The following is a 24,844-nucleotide window of genomic DNA, read 5'->3' as shown; positions in this document are numbered from 1 at the left end:
AGGCCGAGCATCAGAGGCCAGCGGGTTTGTTACAGACCTTGCCTATTGCCGAGTGGAAGTGGGAGCATGTCACTATAGACTTCGTTGTGGGTCTTCTGAGGACTCAGCGGGGTAGTGATTCTATTTGGGTGGTTGTAGACCGGTTGACTAAGTCGGCGCACTTATCCCTATGCGTGTGAGAGATTCGGTAGATCATCTTGCCGACTTGTATATTTGGGACATAGTGAGGTTGCGGGGTCCCAGTGTCGATCGTCTCAGATAGAGATCCACGTTTTACTGCTAGGTTGTGGCAGAGTTTACAGAGTGCCTTGGGCACTAGATTGACCTTTACCACGACTTATTATCCTCAGACTGACGGACAGTCTGAGCGTACTATTCAGATCCTTGAGGATATGCTTCGAGGTTGTGTCCTTGACTTTAGTGGGTTGTGGGAGAGGCACTTGCCCTTGGTGGATTTTGCCTACAACAGTTTTCAGTCGAGTATCAGTATGGCACCGTTTGAGGCCTTGTATGGCCGACCGTGTAGGTCTCCAGTTTGTTGGGCCGAGGTGGGTGATGCACCTTTGTTGGGCCTGGAGTTGGTGAGGGAAACGACGAAGAAAGTTAAGCTTATCCGTAGGAGGCTTGTTACAGCCCAGAATCGCCAAAAGAGCTATGCCGACCGTAAGAGGAGGCCTTTGGCATTTGAGACGGGTGGTCACGTCTTTCTGAAAATATCACCTAGGCGGGGTTTAATGAGGTTTGGGAAGAGTGAGAAGTTTTCCCCTCGGTTTATTGGTCCCTTTGAGATCCTTTAGAGGATTGGGGAGGTTGCTTACCGTTTAGCTTTACCGCCACAGTTGTCCGGGGTGCATGACGTGTTTCATGTTAGTATGCTTCGGAAGTACGAGCCGGATCTATTGCATGTATTAAATTGGACCGACTTAGAGGTTGACGAGGATGCCTCGTATGAGGAGAGACCGATGCGGGTCTTGGATAGGCGGGATCAAGTCTTGCGAGGCAAGACCATTCCCTTGGTAAAGGTTTTGTGGAAACATCACGGAGTGGAAGAAGCCACTTGGGAACGTGAGTTGGAGGTCCGTGAAAAATATCCGGATATGTTTCTTGATGTGTAATCATGCATTGAGAATTTTGTAATATTGATGAACTTTGAGAGCATGGAATATGTCTTAAGTTGTAAAACATTGTATATGTTTTGATTTATGGAAGTATTATGGAACTTGCCTTGAAATGGAAGTTTATTTTAACATTGCATATGTTAATTTTGTTTTAGAAATACAAATATATTATTGGCATTGAATGTGAAATTGAATTGTGGATTATGTATTGAAATTTGTTGAATTTCAAGGAAAGCATGTTAAAAATGCATAACGAGTTATATATTGTGATTTGCCTCGTGAAAAGAGATGGGATGACCGGTAATGGGTCAGGTTTTGGAATGTTGGTTGGTAATGTTATTGAGAATTGAGGAAAACTTGTACTTAATTTCGGGGACAAAATTCCTTAAGGGGGGGAGGTTATAGCGATCCCGATTTTTCCTTCCTTATTTACTGTATTCCGAACTCGGTTCCGTTGATAGTTGTGGTTGTCTGTATTTCATTTCCGTCCTTTAATGCTTTGGATTGGAGTTTAGAAATGTTTTGGGTGTGTTTTGAACAGGTTGGTTGAGCTTTGGTCCCATTTCTTGTTGCCCAGATTTTTGGTGGTCCGCTCGAGCGGATCCCTTTGCACTCTAGCGGAGTTTGCACACCTTCAGTAGTTTGCACGTCTGCAAAAGTGCTGCAGATGTGTTTTTTACGCTCGAGCAGTTTTCCTTACGCTCGAGCGGGTCGCGCTCGAGTGGGTGCCCTTGCGCTCGAGCGGGTGTTCTTTGTCTGTAAAAAATACTGGGAGAGGGTAATCTACGCTCGAGCGGGTTTCTCTTTGCGCTTGAATGGGTGTGTTTTGCAGTTGTGTCTTGACGCTCGAGTAGGTATTTTTGCGCTCGAGCGGGTTCAGTTTTTGTGCTTGACGCTCGAGCGTTCTATTCTCTGCTCGAGCGAACTAGTCGTATATCAGATCTGGACTGTGTTATTTTAAATCACTTTTTACACTCTCACCCTCTCTCTTACTTTTCCAAAACCTCTTTTGAGAGCTTCTCTCACTATATTTCACCTTCTCTCTAAGGTTTGATCTAGTTTGAGTGATCTTCCATCCTTGCCCCTTTGTAAAAAGTGTAGAGCTTGGTGTGGGCTACCTATCGATCTGAAAATCCCTTGGTTTGGAGCACTTCGAGTTTTCTTCAACTTCTCCTTTTGGTCTCATCTTTTGAGGTAGGGATAACTACTCATTTTTATGAGCTTTAACCTAAATGTTGAGCTTTTTGTATAAATGGTTTGATTTGGAAAGTTAAGGTTTGAGATGCGTTATATTGGAAAGAGGGGTTTTATTCTTTTGATTCAAACATTTGTGTTTTGGGTCTAAAAAGGAGGTTATTGAGGTTGTTGATAATATTTGGACCTTTAGGTCAATGTTGGGAAAATGAGAAAATTGCCATGTTTGGGTATATTTAGGTCATTAGTGTAATTAATGACATTTATTATGAGAATATGAAATTGAGTGGAAATAATGAAATTGGCTCATCATAAGGTAGAATGGTGGAGTTGGATTCCTTAATCACTCACCTTTGAAAATGTTGATAAATTATCTGTTGATATAATTATTGTCTGTTTAGAAATAATTGCTTTGGGCTATCGGTGGAGGATAGTCTTGATTGTTGTAGACATTGCATGATGATTAGGCGAATTAAAACTAATCTGTTGTATGTCATTGATTTTGATGAATGAAATAATACATCAAATTTGTGTATTGATTGAACATATATATGATAGATGCTTATATACACTGTGTTGCGTGGGAGGAGATAGAGGATGTACTCTATGGTTTAGGAGAAGATAGGGGATGAACTCCTAAACCGGATATTGTTTGGGAGGAGATAGGAGATGTACTCCATTGATACAACAAATATGTGTATCTATTGAAGTGTTGATACAGCGAATATGTGTATCTATTGTGAAGTATGGAAGTGTTTAAATGTGTTATTGATATAGCAAATATGTGTTTCTGTTGTGAATTATGGAAGTATTGTTGATATGAGCTATAGTCTCATTAAATTATTGGCCAGGTTCTGAGCCTTATTCATAAATTGAGAACCGGATAAGTAATGAAAAATGGAATAAAACATGGACATACTTGCCATGGAATTGAAATGTGTTATAAGTTGGCATATATGAGTTAAACTTTTATCAAATGCTAATGTTTTAGTTTTTGCTCATATTATGTTTAGCATATCTCTACTGGGCGTTGGCTCACCCTCCAAGGACGTAGCTTGGGAGGCTTGAGGCTGTTAGACTCTTTTTTTGTTATTTTTGTTGTATTACGTGTATGTCAAGCCAAGGGCTTATTTTGTGTAGAGCTAGTACTCTCTTTTTGTAACCAAGTGTTGACTTGGAAAGTTGTAAGCCTTTAGGATATTTACTTTTGTTGTCAACATGTAATACCTTTTGTAAGAATACTCTAATGATTGTAATATGAAATCTCTTTTCTTTATCGCGAATGTATGATATTATGGGTTTATTTTGAGGGCGTTACATTACTAATTTGAATATCTTCCACTCTATCATTACAAATTTGAATATCTTTCACTTGAACCTTTTGAACCTTTTGAATCTTTTGAATTGCTGCTGTGCTGGGCTGTTTGAACCTCTGTTTTTGGGCTGTTTGAATTCTTGATTTAATCAAATGTTAAATACATTCTAACAGCATTTAGGATAATGGGACAAAATAAATTTTGATTCTATTTTTTTCTTCCAAATAAATTAAAAATATAATTAAATAAATCATCAAAATAAATAAGTCTAACAGTTACTGCATCTTTTCTCTGGTAATAGAATTGATAAATCTAATTGGTAATTTTTTTTTATCCAAAGTTGTGTTTAAGTAGAATTCTATTGCATGATAAATTTAATTTTTGTTGGTATATGTTTACAATCAATGAGGTGTAATTAAGAAAATAAGATCTTTGTGACTTTCAATGTCGGTGATCAGAACTTGGTTCAACTATAATTTATGCCGCATTTTGCATGTTATTTGTGAAATAGGTGATTTTGTTGTTTATATATATTATTAATATATACCTGAAACTTTAAGTTTTGCAAGAATTATAGGATATTGTTAGTTTTATAGGTTCGAATGTTTTATTAAAACTATTTATACAGTTAGGCTATATGTTCAGAATCGGCCCTGGGCTAAGACCATTGAGACCTGTGCCTTAAGCTCTAACAAATTGACTAAAAATAGGGTCTCCAAATTGAAAAAAGTATTATAGTATGTTATAAATATAAATAGACCCAAATTATTTTTGTTGTTTTAAGACCAATCTAAAGGATCCAAAAATATGCTGTTAAGCTCGTATTTGTTTATAAGTGTGGTTTGGCCTAATTAAAATTAAAATATATACAAAATGTTAGTGGCCCTTGAATGAGAAACACTACATACACATACAAAATGTTAGTGGTCCAAAATAGGGCCCCTAATTTTTTATTTTATTTTATTTCTTTATCAGATTTTAGTGAAATAAATATATTTGCCCTAATTTTTTTAACTCTTCTTGTTTATCAGATTTTAGTAGAATAAATAATTAATTAAATCTCAATCACATTCATACATAACATATTCAATAAACAATAATTAATTCAATACATATCCAATACATTTTAATTAAATAAAGTTTTCCTAAGTTTGGTAACTTTTTTTTTTGTATGAATACATTTTGATATCTATTTTGGTATCAATCGACGGTAGTGATACGAAATATGGTGATTTTTTTTTTAATGAATATAAGCCTCCGTTTTTGTTTCGCTTTAGATCCTTGAAAACTCAGGGCTGTTTGTGTATATATCTGAAAGTTGATATGCATGATCTTTTCATAACTGGAAGTTGGAAAAGGAAAATCTGAGAAAATTTTCTTATTTGGAAAAATCTGAATCTTTTTTAATGATTCGGATGAGTATTGATTGCTTTTGAGATTTTTTTTTAATCAATATGTAAACTGGAATATTTAGTTTTAGTAGTCAAAGTAATAGCCATCACGTTTTGTATACTATTACTTTTACATCCTGTGTTTTGCAAAGTTTATGGCACAAAAATTCTGCGGGTTTCTTCGCAAACTGAATTCCATCAAAACGAAAGCAGGCAGGGTGATGAATTTTCACGCATAATACTCACTACAACGTGATTGAAGGGTTTGATTCGGTGACAATTTAATTTTTTGTCCAAAAGTTATGATTATGGGTTTTGATGTTTTACTACATCTTTAGTAGGGGTGGGCGCGGGTCGGTTGCGGCCATGAAACCTCTAATCCGCCATCCGTCCGCCAGATTGGCGGATTGAAGAAAATCAATCCGCATCTGTCCGCCAATCCGGCGGATGTTGATTGAGCGGATTGGCGGTTTGGCGGATGGATGCGAATCGGTTTGGCGGTTTAAAATTTTATAAATTTTCAACATAATTCAACTTGTGCACTTCCTTAAAAAAAAAAAGAAAAAAAAAAAGTATTACAGTCAATGACTTAAAAAAGTATTACAATCACTGTATGCCTTATCCAAAGAAAGAAAGTTTGAAACTTTAGAATATCACGATCACTGCATGCTTCATCCACATATTACAATCACAGCATGATTCATCCCTATAAAGTATTACAATCTGTAATTCTTAAAATATAATAACAATTCAAACCACCAAAACCATAAGCAGAGCAGTTGTAGAGATTGAATGTCTCTATATTGTTACATCTACATATGTTTTTGAAAAGAAAAACCAACTAGCATATATCATATTTTCTATTTATTATTTTTAGAGTTTGATTTAAAAACTAAAAAATATAGATGAATAATACGTTTATTTTTTTCAATTCAAAAATATAATCAAGTTGAAACTTTTTTTCAACAGAATATTTAAACTCTTTTTCAATTGAAAACACAAACATAATATTTAAACAAATTGAAAATACAAAGTCTTATAAATTACTACAGGTGCTCGCGATTTGGCGGTTTGGCGGTTCGGTTGCGGCCAAAAAATCTCAAATCCGCCATCCGTCCGCCAAATTGGCGGATTGGAGAAAATCAATCCGCAACCGTCCGCTTATCATCACGCATCCGTCCAAAATGCGGCGGATCGGTTCGGTTCGGTCGGTTTTGACGGATCGGTATATCCGCTGCTCACCCCTAATCTTTAGAACCCATCATAGTGCTTTTCGACAGTAGTTTTGCAGATCATGAGAAAGTTTTCCATACTTTGGTTATCATAACTTGTTCTCGCAAGTTAGTCACAATATTTATGTGTGGTGATCCTAATGATTGATTTGTTTAATCACGTGCAACAATGGAGAAGATGGATCAAATAGTTATTTTTCGAACTCACCGATTTTTCAACTTCCACTGTTTTCATTGTTCCCTTCACTATAGTCTAGTTGTGGGCACAAATTAGTCCAAAATAATCTTTTGAATGGGTTGGATCTGCTGGTTGCATACGCTTAAATTTATGGTATGAATTTAAAATTAAAAGTCCACAAGATCAAAAATTAAACTTAAATCATTGTTTTGGATTTAAGAAAAGGCACAAAATATTTGAAATATATTTTGTGAAAGTTTTAAGAATGTATTTTTAAAATAGGTATGATTTTTTGTGAACTCTTGAAACTTGAGAAAACATGGAGTATAAATTATATACTTGGAAATTTTTTCTAAATGTAATTAAGTTAGAATTTCTAATTTATGTAACTTGTATTTGAATGAAAGTTTCATATTGGTTGGTTAATTTATGACTCAAAACAAATACAAGCGCAAGTCATAAAACTTGAGATATAAGAAAGTGTTAGTTCTTCATATCTAAAGTATTTGATTATTTAAGTCCCACAATTTTTAATTTCTCAAACTTACTGAGAATGGTTTATTTTATATGTTAAAGTAGGTATCTGGTTATTTGAAAGGATAAATGCCTATTTAAACACTTAGCATGAAAACTATGGTTTAAGAGTAAGTAAAGATTACTTTGGTGGGAGTTTATCTCTTGACTTATACGAGATAATTCAATTTTTCTTTCGTCACAAATATTTTTGTGATAGTGATACTTGTTCGTAAATGAGTCATGTTGTTTGTGCTAATTTATGTATTACGACAAATATGAGAGAGAGAAGCATAGTTGTTTGCTAATCTTTGATTCATGACAAGTTACCTACAGAAACTCGAGTGCGTTGTAAAATTTATATAATTAAATGAAGTTTTTGAATTGTTTGATTCTTGGGAAAAAATCTTTATGAAAATATAATTTTGTTTAAGCATTAATTTTGACTTGTATAGTCATAATTATTCTAAGTTTTTTTATTTCATAAATTTGATTTAGAATTTTATTATTCAAGCACACCATAGTTAATAAGTGATGAATGTTATATTCTGATTTGTATCAAAATTGTGGGGGTGTATTGATTTTTTTGTGTAGTAATATCTTAACAAGGAAATTAATTTTTGTTAGAGTACTTAAAATGTGGGGGTGCTTGAAGGATTTTACCAAAGTAACGGTTTCGATAATAGGTCCACAAAGAATCTCAATTCTTTCTATAGGACCAAGTTGGAGTACAAGCGAAAATGGTTTCATTAACTCCTAAGGAACACCTCTACATTTATTATTTGATTTAAGAAATGGGAGTGACAGAGAGTAACGGTAAGTCTCGACTTATTCATAGACTTAATACCGTATAACATTTACTCTCAGATGTGAATATTGTTTGAGAACAATATAGTGGATCCACTAACTACTCAATAATATATAACAAAGAAGGTCAACTAGAAAATAGTGGCCGCTAAACAAAAAGTTTGACCAGAGAGCAAATGAAGAAAAGTTCATCGAGGGGAATGTGATTAAAACTTATTAATTTTGAGTTGCCATAATGGCAACCCAATCTAGCTGACTGGAGATCCCAAGATCTAAGTTCAAAGAGACAACCGAATTATGGATGACTCATAAAAAATCACTAAGGGAGTCTATCTCCTATCCATTCCTATGATGAGAGTGATATCTGCAACGTGTGTTATATGCAGAGGACTTAGTGTAAGCTATGCTTTTAATGCTTACTTATATCTTGAAAAACATAGAGGGATATCTTTCAAGAGTAGTATTTAAGAGACTCGATATAAGAATCACCTATATGAGTGTGAAAGGGCCATTTCTATGAGAATTGAATAAGGTTATATTCTCTAAAGCACTAACGAAAATCAAGAATTGCCCAAGGCCAAAATGGACACAACCGAAAGAACCAAGAGCTGTTCGAAGATATTTTGTGTGATTTCTATTGTCTTGGCTTACTTAAACAGCTAAACAGTTCAAGGCATCATATCCATTAGTTAGCTAGTAAGTTCGATAGTCTTTCACTAAGGAAGGTTCAAGGATGAAAGCTATCTATACTGATGCAGGATATTTCCATTTTCTACTCTTTTTGTCAGTGTCTGTGTTTTATTTGTATTGTGTCGTCAATTTCATTCATGTGAGGGATTGTTGGAAAATTTTAGAAGTGAAAGGGAATTGACTCTATTCAAATGAAGGGGTGCAACCCTTCATTGTGTCTCTTCATATAAAAGGGTGTGACTCTAGAGTTATGACCCTTATGAATGGTCATAAGTAATTCTATAAATAACATTCCCACAGCATTCATTTGAAAATGCAAGTGTTAGGATTCGTACATAAGTCATATTCAAGTATAAAAGAGAGAGTGCATAACACAAATTAGTTCGCTGTACACACATAAAGTTGTGCAATTTTTGTGTAGGCTAATCGTTGTAACCTGGAGGTAGCACGTCCATCAATTGCAAACACCAGAGTCGAAAGCGAAATTTTTTCTTGAAGATATAGTGTTCAAACACTGGCCTTGGTCACAATCTGTATTAAATTTACAGAATTTCTGTAAGAAATTTCTTGTGTTTTATTTTATTATTTTTTTGCATCAAATTGATTTTTCCAAAAATATTTTCCTACATAGATTGCCTTCAAGCATCTCAATCACCTTGTTATCTCTGATGGATTAGCTTTATATGCAACATAGATTAACTAATATCATATTTCGTGCAACTTTCTCATCCCCTTTAGATTAAATCCCATGAAGTCTTATGTCTCCATCACATCCTAGCTTTTTGTAGATCAAATGTAGGAAATATAAGTCGCTAGTGTCCTCAATTGATTGTCCAATGTTTTCCCTTCCCCGAACCATCTCTAGGACTAGCATTCCATAGTCATACACATCATCCTTGTGTGAGACTCTTCCAAAATGCCTAGAGAAGACTTCAAGTGCTATATATCCAATAGTTCCTCGAGCATGCAACATGGATACAATGCTCACTTTCTTGGGACATAATTTAGCAAGCACGAAATCAGAAATCTTTGGACAAAAGTCTTCGTTTAGAAGAATGTTATGGGGTTTTATGTCAAAATGGAAAATGCTTGTTGTCATGACCCAAACCTGCCCCTATAGGTTTAGCGTCGTAACAGGCTAGTAATCCTTGGATTACCAAAGGCCTCTTAACATAGTAATGTGTAATTAGGGGCTGCGGAAGCAAATAAATAAAATATACATAGTCCATCGAGCTGTGAAGACATACATGGGACAGATAATCTTAAACTTTTATAAACATACGAGTGACATCAAAAGATACAATATTAACACGTCACTTCATGTACATAAAAATAGAAAAACTTGTTCATGGAGCAAAAGGAACAAAGTCTTATACATTCATAATGACACAGCCACTAGACTTGACTTAATCCGGAACCTCCTCAAGAGGCACAAAGGTTGTTTGACAAAAACTGAGACGCTAGGTCCTCAACTCTAAGCCTGGTCACGTGTTTGATCACCTACATATATAATATAAATAGTGAGCGGGAGCCCAATGAATAATAATAGAGTAAAGGGATAATGAATGATGTCCCATGACTAAGCTTGTACGTTATAACGATCCCGGTTTTAATCCATTACTAGTTGTATTCCGGACTCGGGTTGGTATGGTTTTGAATAGTTACTCTTATCTCTTTCCCTTGTCTTCTCTTTTATTTTGGTTATTAGGTTGTAGTTGTGCATTTGGAATAGGTTGGTTGCTTGTTTTTCTAAATTTGTATTGCCCAAATTTTGGCTCTTCCGCTCAAGTGGGAATTCTTGCGCTCGAGCGAGCTTCACAAATTTTGCTCCTCCGCTCGAGCGGTCATTCTTGCACTCGAGCGGGATTTGTCAACTCTCAGCATTTCGTTTGCAGTTCTAAAATATTGGGAAAGTGCATTAGGTGCTCGAGCATCCAGTCCCACGTTCGAGAGGGGACCTTCGTTTGCAAAACTTCTGGAAGTGTGTATTCTACGCTTGAGCGCCAACTTTCACGCTCGAGCGGAACTTTGTGTCTGACACTCGAGCGGGGCTTTCCATGCTCGATCAGACTGCGCGTATAACGGTATGAGAATATGAAATTTTGAGTCACTTTTTCATATATCTCTCTAAAACTTTCCAAAAAGCTTGTTCTTGAGCCTCTCTCTCTAGAATTAAACTTCTCTCTTAGATTTCATCTAGATCCATTGATTTTTTCACCCTAGTGCCTTTGAGAAAAAAGTAGAGCTCGTCAAGATCTACGTTTTGATTCGAATAGAAGTGAGTTTTGACGTTCTTGGAGTTTTTCTCTTGTTTGGCTCATCTTCTTCCTTTGAGGTAGGGATCTTTTCTACACATTCATATGATATTTAGCTTAGTTATGTGTATTCTTGTGTAACAATGATGTGATTTGAGGGTGTTGTAAGCAAACCTAGGGTTTGGGTTATTTGGAAAGAGGGATTGTTGTTAAACATGAAATACATGATTGTGGGTTTTGAAAATGAAATGGTGTTGGGTCACAATGGTTGGAAATGATATTTGGGTTGATAATTGGAAAATGGGAAGTTTTGCCTTAAAATGACTATCATGATTATTTTATAGAGATAATTGAAATTGCCATTGAAAATGTGAAATTAAGAGAGTATTGATATGAATGGTGGAATAAGTTATGTATTAACTCATTCTTTGGAAATTTGAATAAATTATCTGTCATGAGATTGAATATCTATTTAGAAATAACTGTGTTGGCCTATCGGTGGAGGATAACTATGAGTGTTGTAGAAATTGTATGAGGATTAAGTGAATTGAAACTAATCTCTTGTTGTTTGATATTGGTCATGACTATGCTTGTATACATTGTACATGTATGATGATGTGAGAGTGGAAAGGGAATGTGCTCCATTGTTTGATGTTGTGTTTAAATACATTGCATATGTATGAATGATTGTTTGAGGGGAGAAAGGGGTTGGACTCCATTATAATTAAGTTGGCCAGAGTGTCCTGGGTGAAAGTCCCGAAATTATACATGGGTGCCTAGCCCGCGGATGAAATATCTGTAAAATGACTTGTAGTGCTTGTACAGCCTATGTTTTCATGGGTTCCGTTTGACGGCTGCCCACGGACAAAATTTCTGTGAAAGAAAAGTTTGAAATGTTCGTACATTGTTGATGTGATGATAGGACTAATGAGTTGAAGTCTCATTTGGATTGTTAAAGAGATGATGAAACTGGTTCATGTAATGAAATGAAATTAAATTGGTACCTTATGATTATATAACTGTAGATGTCTCTATCACTGACGTTGTGTATGCATAGTGTACTTATATCTTTGCTAAGTTTCATATTTTGTGCTAGATGATTTCTACTAGGCTGTGGCTCACCCTATTTGGGAATAACATTTTCAGCTGTTGGTGCCTCCACCAAGACAATAGGTTGAAGGGATATTTTGGGGGCAAGAGCTTTTTTAATTTGAATTGTATATTTTTATAAAGCCTAGGGCTAAATGTGTAAAAGCTAGTCTCCTTTTATGTAACGAAGTTAAGGCTTGGAAAGATGTAAGCCAATAGGGCATTTAATTATGCTAAACCATTTTGTATTATTTACTTCATGTAATGAAATGACTATTTACTTTGATTCATGCTGTTTTTAATATATGTTTGAGTTGTATTTACTGTATTGGTTTTAGAGGCCTTACATACATAGAATAGATTCATATTCGTATTTTTATTTAATTCATATACAGAATTCAGAATTCATGCTTGATCATACATAGTTCATCCGTCAGCGCTAATAGATCATTTACAGAACGTCATAGATCATACTTGTCAGTTCTATGGAGGTACCTCCAGCCAGGTACGGATAACTTGTAATTTCCATAAAGGAACCTCTGGACTTGAAACGGATAACTTGTCAGTTCCATAAAGGAACCTCTAACCGGTTATAGATAACTTGCTAGTTCCATAAGGAACCGCTGGTCCGGGTACAGATAGCATACTTGAATCATAGCATAATACCACAAACATTTCTCAGAGTTGGACAATTATTCATAGTATAAAACATGGCATTTCATAGAATAGATCTTATTCAATATACAGAAAATAATTTAACTTGAGCATAGCTTTACTAAGTTTTTACTCACAGATAACAGATGGCTCCGAGTAAACGGACAGAGTAAGCAATTTAGCTATCTCGTGGCGTGTGACCTACATAGATATAGAACGAATACGCACTGAATTACACACCTGGAATCATTAACTTAGTTCTTTCTTGTCTTGCTGTGTTTCTACTTCTTTATCCTCATTATGGCGTCTTAAACTTGGCCTAGGAATGCTTACGACGGAAAGAGGATGCAAAAATGGATTTGAAAACACTTAACAAAAATTGCTGAAAACAGGGTCCTCGCTCGAGCGTAACTTCCTACACTCGAGCGGACATGCAAAATGTGGGTGGTCGCTTGAGCGCAAGATTTGTCGCTTGAGCGGTCTGTAAACTTTTGCAAAAGTGTTGGTTGCTTGATTTTTTCACTCGACGCTAGCTCGAGCGTGAGAGACATGCCCTCGCTCGAGCGTAACTTTTGTCGCTCGAGCGTGCTGCAAAACATAAAAACTTTTGGGAGCATGCATTTCACACTCGAGCGAACTTCTGGTCGCTCGAGTGGAAATGCATGCACTCAGAGTGGTCGCTCGAGTGTAGGAGCAAAATTTTGGAATTTCCAGAATTGCTTCCAAGCTTCAAATTCGATTCCAAAGCTGCAAATTATGGTTTGTTGGGCCAAAAACTTGAGGAATCACATGTGAACTTGAAAAACATGAAGAATGAAAAACCATTTCGCAAAATTAAGGCCCAAAAGTTGGCACATTGTACAAATTCGAGCTCAAACTTTAAGAATATGATATGAACATGACGTATTTGACTTGATATGAATATGATATGAACATGACATATATGCCCATTGTACAAATTAAGGCCCAAAACCTTCCAAAACATGATTAATTAAGGTCAAATGGTAAGAAATGTGATGAATTCTCAAAACAAGGTCAAGATAGACACATGCATGGGGAATTTGTTTGAAATTCAAACTCAAAATGCTATGATATATGCATGCATGCATGATTTAATGCAAAATCCTTATTTTCTAACTCTTAAGCTCAATTCTCAAGTTAAACACTTAAACCTCTTATATTCATAAACTCATCAACTCAAAAGCAAGACCAAAGGCTTAATTTCTTACCTTAAACCTTAAAGTCACAAGTATAGAGGCTCAAACTTCTAAAACCTCTTCAGTTCTTCAATAATTTCTAGCAATCTCCATTTTCTCTAGCTTTGATCCCAATTTCTCTCATTCTCTCTGTCTCATACGTTTTGGAGCTTGAAGGTGAGGAAATGAGGGTGCAAAAATGAACTAGTGGGGTCATACTAATTAACAAGTAAATCAAGTCAATTTCTGAATCGAATGCCGATAAGGTCTTCAATTCGCAAACCGAAACAAAAACATGAACAGATCTTCCTACGTTAAATAGATATAAACACAAATAATGCAATGCACATGTAATTAACTCAGAATTTCTTCGTAATTACTTGTTAGGCATACTTAAGCATGGATTAACGGTAATCATGGGTCGGGGTTGCTACACTTGTTGTACATCCATGATGCAAATATTCTAATCCCTGAGTAACCCCTACTGCACTTTTGTGCATTATTTTCCATACCAAGTGGTCATTTGTTTCCTATGATTTGTTGTTGTGTATGAACTTCTCAAGAGATCCATTTGACATGTACTCGTAGATAAGAGCTCTTTTGTGACCCTAGAAACTATATCCTACAAGGCTGACAATGTTGACATGAGAAGTCCTACTAATGTTTGCGACCTTATTTATGAACTCTTCTCAATTACTGTTTTTTGTTTCATTTAGAAACCTGGCAGGCACCAGACGTCTATCAAGAAGCTCGCCTTTGTACACATCACCATAGCCACCTTTCCCGAGTTTATCTTGGAAAGAATTTTTTACCTTTTTTATGCTTGAGTAACTATATCTTTTTGGCACCAGAGATCCATTAATTTTCAAGAAAGCTTCCACATTATCATCTGCCATTGTTGATTTCCTCCAAAAGAATATCGATTTGTATGTAGAGGTTTTCTTTCTAAACCATAAAATCAGAGATGCACAATTGACTAAAATTACTGCTCCAACAACCATTGAAATGACTACTGCATTATAATCTTTGACCAACCAAAAAAAATTGTTAAGTAATGCAAGAATTATGTTGATAAAATTCAAAACTAACTCAATTGTTCAAAGAAAATTACTACAAACAAATATGAATCATAAACTATGTACTAGTTATAATGAAACTAATCAAACCTTGAACAAAGAAGAAAAAATGATTAAAGTTTTTTGAACGAAGAAAACAAAATTTTAGTAGGATACCTGTGGCAGTGTTCACGTTTAATAGTTTCTTTCCACCTACAACAAGATAACAACACACCAATAAATGAATAACTGTAGCCTAGTCTCCGATATTAGAACATTTTATAAGCTTGAGTAAAATTCATTTAATAACACATTTTTTCCTTTCTTAATTGTTTTTGGAATTTGAAAAATCTAAAATTCCCGAGATATTAATTCGTAATTATGTTTCAATTTTCAATAGCGAATAACAATCCCAATCAAATAATCAATGACAAATTGACACAACGATTTAACATGAAAAAAGTCATAATTGGAACGCCTCCAATTGTGATAAAAAATCACGAGCCAAAATCACAGAATAAGCCACTAAGAAGACAAAAAATAAATTATGTAAGTGTACTCTCAATTAACTAGCAAATCTATACCCGAATTGAATTGACCCCAATGTGCCTCTTCCACTACTGTCTTCACCTTGTAATTGTCTTGCCCAATGTTGAATCCACAACACCGATGTCAAATCTATGACGATGAGCCACTCCGGAATTCACCAAAGTTTCAGGTTCAAGTTCTCCGGAATCCATTAAAGAACAACTCTATCTTTTGTGAATAAAAGAAAACAAACAAACCCCTTGATGATGTTAATATGAAGTTCATAGATCCATTGATCACACTAAAATTATCAAGGAAACACTCATAAAAATACCCTCCAATATAAAAAATCTTGGTAGCTTTGCTCTCACAGAATTTGGACGACTTAAACCTTAAAAACAATGAACAACACACTATATAGAAAACAAGATCACGAAGACTGCTTGAACGACCACTTCATCGCTCAAGTGAACTCACTAAAACGCATGCCCATCACTCGAACCAAGACTCCACCACTTGAACGCATAAAGGATTCTCTCAGAAGTTCAGTTTGCTATGCAAAAATACTAGATGATGTTATTCACCACTAGAGCACACAAATGACTGCTTGAGTGGTCAAACAACTTTGGCTGCATGGGTGTTGCCCTGGACCTGCCAGCTCAATCTCTGTAGATAGTTAGCGAAGTGGCAAACATGAAAGGATCAAAATTACAAATTTCTCTGCATAGGCACAATTCGGGTTGGATTCGCATCTAAACACTTACGTCTTTACTGAAATGAAAGAGCAAATAAAATTACAACTGAAAGGAATTTTGTCAAACGAAATTATCAATTACAAAAACATAATCTTGGGTGAATGCGCCTATGGAGAGTGGAGATATCAAGGCATTGTTGGAAATGAATTTCATTGATGTTTTGAGAAGAGGGTTTTTTTTGCAATGGAGTGAAGATTATTGTAGTGATTACAAGAGAAGTGGAGGGAACCGTGGTTCTATTAATAACAAATTTACCTGTTTTTGCTCCGACGACAAGCATAGTAAAACTTAGTCCTTTTTATCATTCTTCTGGTTGGACTGTGTTTCATTATCTCTTCTAAAATCAATTGCTATTTAAAAAATAATTCACTTATGTTTTTTATGGCATTCCAATCGATCCATGGTCCGCATGTCTGTTTTTAGAGTGGTTGTAGAGTCGTGTTGTCTATCCAACATTTTTCAATTATTTCTTTATTTCTTGGTGCAAATTTTAGTCCTAGAGACAAGAACTTGTATACATAATCCTAGTCCCATTCGCTCTTTCTTTCTTTCTTTTATATATATAATTAAATTTTTACAGGTAGACCATTAAAATGAAAATTAGGGTAGAGATTACATCAGAATTCTCATATATTCCACTATTAGAGTTTGCATTGTGATAATATTTGTGCTAATGGTTTATCATGTTTCGTGATCATATACAGGGCATAAAATGAAGTGGGGAACAACGCTTGGCATAGGTAAATATGCCCCTCCCATTAAGTTCCTTGTATTGTTTTTCTAGAAATTGATCACATAATCAAATATAAAATATATATAAAAATGAACAAAATTCTAGAAAAAATAGTAGTGGGATTTACATGTAAAAAAATTGTAACACAAAATTATACACATGATTCTTTCAATTTGTCTCTTTACTAATTTGGTCAATGTAGTTTCAATTATATCAATTTTATCTTTAATTTTTGACATTTTGTTAATTAGACAAATTAATAACATCTATTAAAAAATTAGACAAAAATTAAAGGTGAAGTGATCCATTCAAAAGGGAATGGACCAACAAAAGTGAATGATCCGAGTCAAATTTGACAATAACTCCTCAATCACTTTGAAGAGGGTGAATGGACTATTTTACCCATTAATCTGTCTAATTTCTAAAGGGAGACTAAACTAACACAACGTAAAAAATTCGAGAGTAATACCGATATAATTAGAACTACAATAACCAAATTAACAAAAATAAATAAATAAATAAATTGCAAGTACTACCACAAATGTAATTTGTTCAAAATTATATTCACTTGAATAGATTTTGTTTGATTTTATGATTGATTTTTGTGCCAATAATTGTCTAAACTTCTTGTTATAGAGCATATTCTCACTTGGCTTTTTTTTTTCTTTTTTCTTTTTTCTTTTTCCAATGCAGGGCTTGGGGCAATGGGAGTTATTGTGGTGGTGGCTATTGTTTGCATCATCTATCATCGCAGAAACAAAAAATGTGACGTCGTCTTGGATATCTCGATACACTTCTCATACATCTTCAATGAATGATATTGAAAAGAAAGCAAGCTACTATGGAGTCCAAACTTTCAGCTATAATGAACTCCAAAAAGCCACCAACAATTTTGATTCCAAGAAAAAAGTTGGAGATGGAGGATTTGGCACCATATACCAAGGTATTTATCAACTCAAAACTATCTTACAAACTCAACATTTTTTAATGAATAGTGTTGGCAGTATCATATTCTATATATATATATATTAAAGAATAATGCTTATTTTTAGTCCTCAAAAGAGTTGGACTGTCCAATTAGGCTTGTGGGATTACCATAAGTCTCACTTTGATAATTTAATCTGTAGATTTTTTGAGGTCATCATATGTAATCATCCATTAAAAGAAAAAAAAAAGGAGATTTTTAGATGTTTTTTTTTCCTACACAATTTTATCACATTTATTTTTAAAAAATAGATAAATAATTTTCAAAATCACATTTATCATTCCCATTTTTTAAAACTAATGTGATGAAATCTTATGGTCAAAATTATCAGATCAATATTTTTTTTGTTGGTGTATATGCACGCATGTGTGCACTTGTGTGGGTAATCTACACAGACAAACTATCAATAAATCATAGAATTGAGGCCCTTAGAGAGCCCACGAGTCTACATTGGACCGTCCTGTCCTCACAAGCTACCTTTTTTTATTGACATATTTTGTAGGATAAAATATTTTTATAATCCCTAAATTATGCATTATGTCACTTGGGTTGTCTAAGTTTCAATTTGGTAAAAGTTGTACTCAAAGTTCTAAATTGAGTCAATTTGCTTCAATTTCAAACAAGCTGTATCGTTAACTAATATTTCAATGAATCATAATAAAAAATTACAAAAACTCATAACTGGGAGCATATGACACATTTTGTTTCTTAAGTTGTATATTATAGAATTTCCCTTTCTTTCCCGTGGTTTATTGCAATGAAAAGCATACTTACATGCACTATTTGATTGAGATCAACCACTTTTTGCTTATAATCTTAACCAGGCAAACTTCGAGACAGGCGTGTAGTTGTAGTGAAGCGATTATACGAACACAATTTCAAGAGAGTGGAACAATTCATGAACGAAATAAAGATCCCAACCCGCCTCCTCCGTCCAAACCTCGTCTCCCTCTATGGTTACACCTCCCGCCACTACTGCGAGCTCCTTCTCATCTATGAATACCTCCCCAATGGCACTGTTGTTGATCACCTCCACGTCGACCGCACAAAACCCGGTTCCCTCTCTTGGACTACAAGAATGAGCATTGCATTCGAAACCGCCAGCGCATTAGCTTACCTCCATGCATCTGACGTCATTCACCGTGATGTCAAAACTAACAACATCTTGCTCGACAACAGCTTTTGCGTTAAAGCTGCTGATTTTGGACTTTCTCGTCTTTTCCCAACTGATGTGACCCATGTGTCCACAGCCCTACAAGGTACTTTGGGTTATGTGGACCCTGAGTACCATGAATGCTGCCAACATACTGGTAAGAGTGACGTTTATAGCTTTGGGGTTGTTTTGATCGAGCTTATATCGTCTAAGCCAGTTGTGGACATTACAAGGCATCGCTACGAAATTAATTTGTCTAATATGGCGATTAATAAGATTCAAAATCAAGAACTTCATGAGCTTGTTGACCTGTGTCTTGGGTTTAACTTGGATTATAAGGTGACGGAGATGATCAAGGTGGTTGCTGAGCTGGCATTTCAGTGTTTGCAGAATGAGAGCGATATGAGGCCATCAATGAAAGAAGTGTTGGAGGTTTTGAAGGAAATCAATAGTGTGGGTTATGATAAGAAGGTTGCGGACGAGATGGATATACCAGCAGATGATGTTGTGTTGTTGAAGAGTGATCCACCGACGCTTTTGCCTAATTCTTTGAGGCAAAATTGGATTAGTAGGGGAAGTACCACATCTAATGCTAGTAGTAGCTAAGTTAATGTGTCATTTTAATGCAGTCAAGATCCATTTTATAGTAAATTTTGGGTGATAATGCCATCATATTTCCATCATGAATATGAAAGTTACTCTGAATTATATTACTGCCTTTGTATATAGTGATAAAATCATTCATTGTATAAGTCGATTGAATTTTTTTATTTTTATTTTTATTTCTTTTTTTGGGTTCTATTCATTGTTTCATTGTTATTATTTGTTCTTAAAACTAGGCAATGAACCATGACCAATTTCCTAGTCTTAAATTGTCATGTTGATAAATTTGTGTCGATGGAGAGTTTTTTCACAAAGCAGAAGGGAAAATCAAAAAATTATTGGGAAAAATGTTAAAACAAAAACTAGACCATATATGTGATAATGTCATGATTTTACTTTCATTTTCATGGTCTACCAATGATAATGTCATAATATAATCGAAGAATTTATGGATGTTCTTAGATCAACACGTGCACGTGTTGTAGGAATTCCACAATACAAATTAAGGTCACATGACATTCCAAGTACATCCAATGATTTCTTGTGATAATGAGCCGGAGATATGGGAAATGTGATCATGAATAAATTTCATCATAGGAACCAGATGAAAAAAATCTACTACTAAAGAGGTTGCATATGAAGTTAATGCTTTATTATCGTTATTATTATCTTTTTCCTAGATTTTTCGACGCCACACTTACAGTGCTAATGCTAATGTCATTGTAGCCGATCATGTCATAGGTGCTTTTTCTTGTTAAAGGAGTAAGATCCAAGATCCAATTGCTATTGAATATCTAAGATACAATTATCAATCAATCATTTTTTGGGGGAAAAAAAAAGAGAAACAAAAAAAGAGAAATATATCCTATTTTGGGCTCACTATGTTATGCATAGAAAGGGGAGAATCATATCAATGTGGCAGAGATATTAGTCTAATTTCTATAGACTATGGGATGATGAGATTAGACTAATTTTGTGTAACGTCCCGAAAATTGGGCAAGGTATATCTATTTATGCAACAAAACCCACCTGATAGGCAAACATATATATATATATATATAGCTAACTATTCCATACATCCATTTCCATTAAATCTCAAATGCCATATACATGCTATTCACATCTCAATGCCACAGTTCCAATCCCAAGCATACATTTTACAACAAGTATAAAATGGAAGCCAAACAGATAATAAGTGCCTTACAGGCTTACAAATTTATCAAAGAACATTCTTAGTTACACAAAATGTAGTTTCAACTCAATGCAAATATATCCCTGGATATACATTCAACAAATAACAATAAAACAAAAATGAAGCCTCAGCTCTGAGTCCTCCCAAGTTAATGCCTTGGCGGAGGCATAGCACCTGTACCTGAAATGGTTTCCCTTATAGAGTGAGCCACAGCTTCGTAGAGACATACTACACAACATATGGACCATGACAAGACTAAAGAGGAGTATGCTCATGCCATGCTCATGATAAAACAATTTATCTCTTTTTTTTAATAAAGCATGCAATGCTAAGATGCAACAACATATATAAAATCATTTCCATTTTAAACCAGATATGTTACATGAATACAGCCTCTGTAAATCTCTAGGTGAGTGTCTGCAAGCAGGCCCTAATACACTACCACTGCCATTTTTACCAGTAAACTAAAAGGCTTGACACCTAACCGCGCGGTTCTACACCCCTTACCCAGATTCACCAAGTATTCATCTTTTCGCAAACAGATACATTTCCAAACATTTCTCAAAAGAAGATACATTTCCAATGAAATGAATATAATGCAATGTCCAATGCAACAAATGAGGAATGTGGTTCAATTTACCCAAGTCTCATGCATTTCTACAACTATCATGGCTATCCTCCACCGATAGTCCAAAATAGATATTTCTAAACAGATATTTAAACAATTAAATTCTAAAAATTCTGATAAGTACAATCTATTCCACATCTCATCAAATATGAACAACTACACTAGTTTTCATATCACAACCACATCTGGTAACCTCTCAAGGCCCATTTCTAACCGTGGTTTTATTCCAACAGATACATTAAGCAAAATAATACCGTTAATGCCCAAGAAAACATCATTTTCTTTCCAAACTCATTCTCTAGGCATTATTCAACTATGACATCCTATTTTGATCGAAAGCCCCAAAAGTTAAATGTAATTCCTTTGTTTTCTTAAAAAATGCTCTTTTGGCTACAAACCGGTAAAAATTTCAAAACCAATCGAATCGAAGTCCATTTTTGTTTAAATTTAAAATATAACTCTTTCATAACCTTACAAACATATTCCAAGTTTACATTTTCGCAATTTGGGCATCAACTTTTTATTTTTCTCAAAATGTCTCTTTTAAGCAATTAAATCACAAATTTTTCAAAAATTTGTGATTTAATTATATACAACTCTAAGCTCCCTATAATCAAGTAAAAGTGCATAAAGAAATGTAGGAAAAATCCCTACCTCAAGCTAGAAGAGGAAACAAGCAAAAATTTAAATTTTTGATTTTTTCGAATTTCGATCTCCACGGGTCAAAATGTTGCTCTCGCCAATCTCTTCATTTTGGCCTCAAGAACTAGGGTAAAAAGCTCAATGGATCTTGCTAGATCAAGAAAAGAATTAAGGGTTTGTGGTGGTGTTTAGAGAAAGATGAGAGAAATGAAGGAGTAGAGAGAGATATATATATGTTCTCTGCCAAGAGCAAAGAGGAAACAATTAAAAGGAAGGGGGAATGGGGGTAGCCCCACGTGGGCTCTCTCATCATTATTATACTTTTATTTATTATGTTAAAATATCTATGAATCTACATATGTGTATATATATATATATATCAATTGAAAGTATATTTTAACATCATTAATGATAAAAAGATATAATATTTTCTCATCACAAAATATATTTCGTTTAATGGTACACACCATAAAATCAACTATTAAATATTTATTATAATATTATATAATAAATAATAACAACTCCCAAGGTGATTATTACCAATTACATTTTAAAAGGACCATGCAATTAAACGTGAGTCATTAAACAAACTCAATTGAAATTAAATCTAAGTCATGGGTCACACCCATAAGTCAAATATGGTCCAATTATATACCAAAATAGACCCAACAAATTTATCTCAAATAATGGTCTAAACACCCAAAAGTCAATTTTAAATTCTGCTATAAATTAAACTGAACACCAATCAGTTTGTGAATTTTCATAAAATAAATACTCACCATTAAATTCTGAAATTTTTATCCAACGTGGTAGACTCATATAGGAACAACATATAAAACTTTCATAATTTTCTGATATCGGGAACTATTTTTAAAAAATACAAAACCGAACTGTTTTCACACAGAATTTACACAACAATAAAATTCGAAAATTTGCTCAATTAAATTATGCGCTGGCTATTTTTTTTTTTTTAAAAAAAAAATTGGATCATTACAATCTATCCTCCTTAAAGAAATTTCGTCATCGAAATTAAACTCAAGTAATGTAATACATTCTACAGTCACCCATAAACTCACTCAAGTACTTACTAATGCATCAACAAAATTTCTTTGACTACTACATGAGCCTCAACAAGTCACACCGGTAACAAACCAAATCATGACATTTGCACAACAATTGATTATAAAACCCTTACTAGTATAAACCATTAAGTGATTCTTCTATCCACATCGATAACCCGCATCAACAAAATATGATCTAATCCCTTAAGCATAACAAAATTTTGGCAAAACGACTCTCCAAAATACCAAGACACCATACTTTATTGGTGATAACCCAACTTCAACGAACTATCTCCATCGCCTAATGCACAATGCATCCCAAGGCCAAAATAACTATCACTACTCTGAGACCTTAACAAAACGAAATAATAACTCTTCAAAAGCACTAACCACCAACTCTTATGAAACATAATGCAATCATGCCAAACACACTACTCGAAAATTCTTAGCCACAACTTTCATTGCCCAACCAAGCAATTTTTGTATTATTTTTACCTATCCACTCTATTTCTTTCACTCGACGAACTGACTAACAGTTTATGCAAACTTGTCTACATCCACCCGCACATTTTCACTCCAACATAGAATTTACTCAAACGCTCACACAATGCACTTCGAGTCCACATAGAATTCATCAAGACTAGATACACATTCTAACAATACTAAGGTACTCTCAAAAAAAGTTAACTTAAAGCCACTCTCATTCTTTAAAACCTAAGCCATGACACTAACTCCAAAGTTACAACACGATTTTACATCACACTAATATTATGATAACCCACGAGATCAAACCCAAACTGAACAACTCTTACTATACCAACTCACTTATCGACAAGTATTAACCAAATATTTGAGGCTATTGAGGCTAATTAACAAAATATTTTATCTCTCACCCTAGAAACCAATCACAATGAGACAAATGTAAAGATTAACACTAAAACGACTCCAAAATTCCTGAATTGTTAATATATTGATTAACCTCAAATTACAATAAAATCTCTCCAAGGAAATTCCATGTGCGTCCCTTGCCAAAAGAAATAATTCTACACTTTTGATTCAAAATTCTAATTAAAATAATCCTTTCAGTACTTCAATCCAATCACTACGAAATTTGCTCCACATTTGAAAAATAAACAATTTAACTTGAGAAGTAATCCACCACAGCTTACTAAGATACAAAGAAAATAAAATTGAATCTTCATAACTGCTCATGTCACAAATAACAACACCAAGTACCATATTAAACCCACCACAAAAAGCCTACACAACTCAAGACAAAAGGTTACACCAACAAATACTAATTTTAGTTACTTTGAAATTTTCTATGAAGTGTCTAGCCAACTCACCTCCACGTAAACTTTAAAAGATACAACCACAAGTTATAAAGCCTCTTATTCACTCTAAGAAATTTTCTATGTCAACAATAGTCATTCCATAACAATTTCCAAGGCTAACAAAGTAACGAAAGCACTTCATACCAATTTATTCCTCAACGAAGGGTCTGCCGAATAATTTCTTCTAAAGTAATATCACCACAAAACACGATGAAACAAAATTAAAATAAGGAATCATCCTCTACTAGGCAAAACTAAATACATTTTAATTAAGAAAACACATACTGCTTAAGGTCAAATACACTCAAATTGAACGCAATGGTAATATTAGACCAACATACCAACAACACGAATTCTCACAACTTATAGCAAAACGAAGGATCAATATAAGGGATTCACAACTCTTACACCAAAGATACAAAACAATCTTATAGCTAAAGGACAAGGGATACAAAATAATCTCCATTTCCATTACATAAACCACGCCATCACAATACACACCAAATTTAACCCAAAACACTCTCATATACCTTCCATCTTCA

General features: G+C 34.5%; 1 protein-coding gene and 1 pseudogene across 1 annotated transcript; one reads left to right on the top strand and one right to left on the bottom strand.

The window, feature by feature from the left end:
- Window positions 1–9,178: 9,178 nt before the first annotated feature.
- LOC145813333 (PR5-like receptor kinase) lies at window positions 9,179–15,428 on the bottom strand (annotated as a pseudogene).
- Window positions 15,429–17,472: 2,044 nt separating this feature from the next.
- LOC145813879 (LEAF RUST 10 DISEASE-RESISTANCE LOCUS RECEPTOR-LIKE PROTEIN KINASE-like 1.1) lies at window positions 17,473–19,594 on the top strand. Its single transcript, XM_082910172.1, has 2 exons — window positions 17,473–17,647; window positions 18,514–19,594. The coding sequence occupies exons 1-2, from the start codon at window positions 17,515–17,517 to the stop codon at window positions 19,446–19,448; spliced, it is 1,068 nt and encodes a 355-aa protein (XP_082766298.1). The 5' UTR covers window positions 17,473–17,514; the 3' UTR covers window positions 19,449–19,594.
- Window positions 19,595–24,844: the final 5,250 nt, after the last annotated feature.

Source organism: Camellia sinensis, chromosome 15 (genome assembly GCF_055761805.1).
Source record: "Camellia sinensis isolate YWXY chromosome 15, ASM5576180v1, whole genome shotgun sequence".
Lineage (NCBI taxonomy): Eukaryota > Viridiplantae > Streptophyta > Magnoliopsida > Ericales > Theaceae > Camellia > Camellia sinensis.
This window is presented reverse-complemented; position numbering and strand designations above follow the sequence as displayed.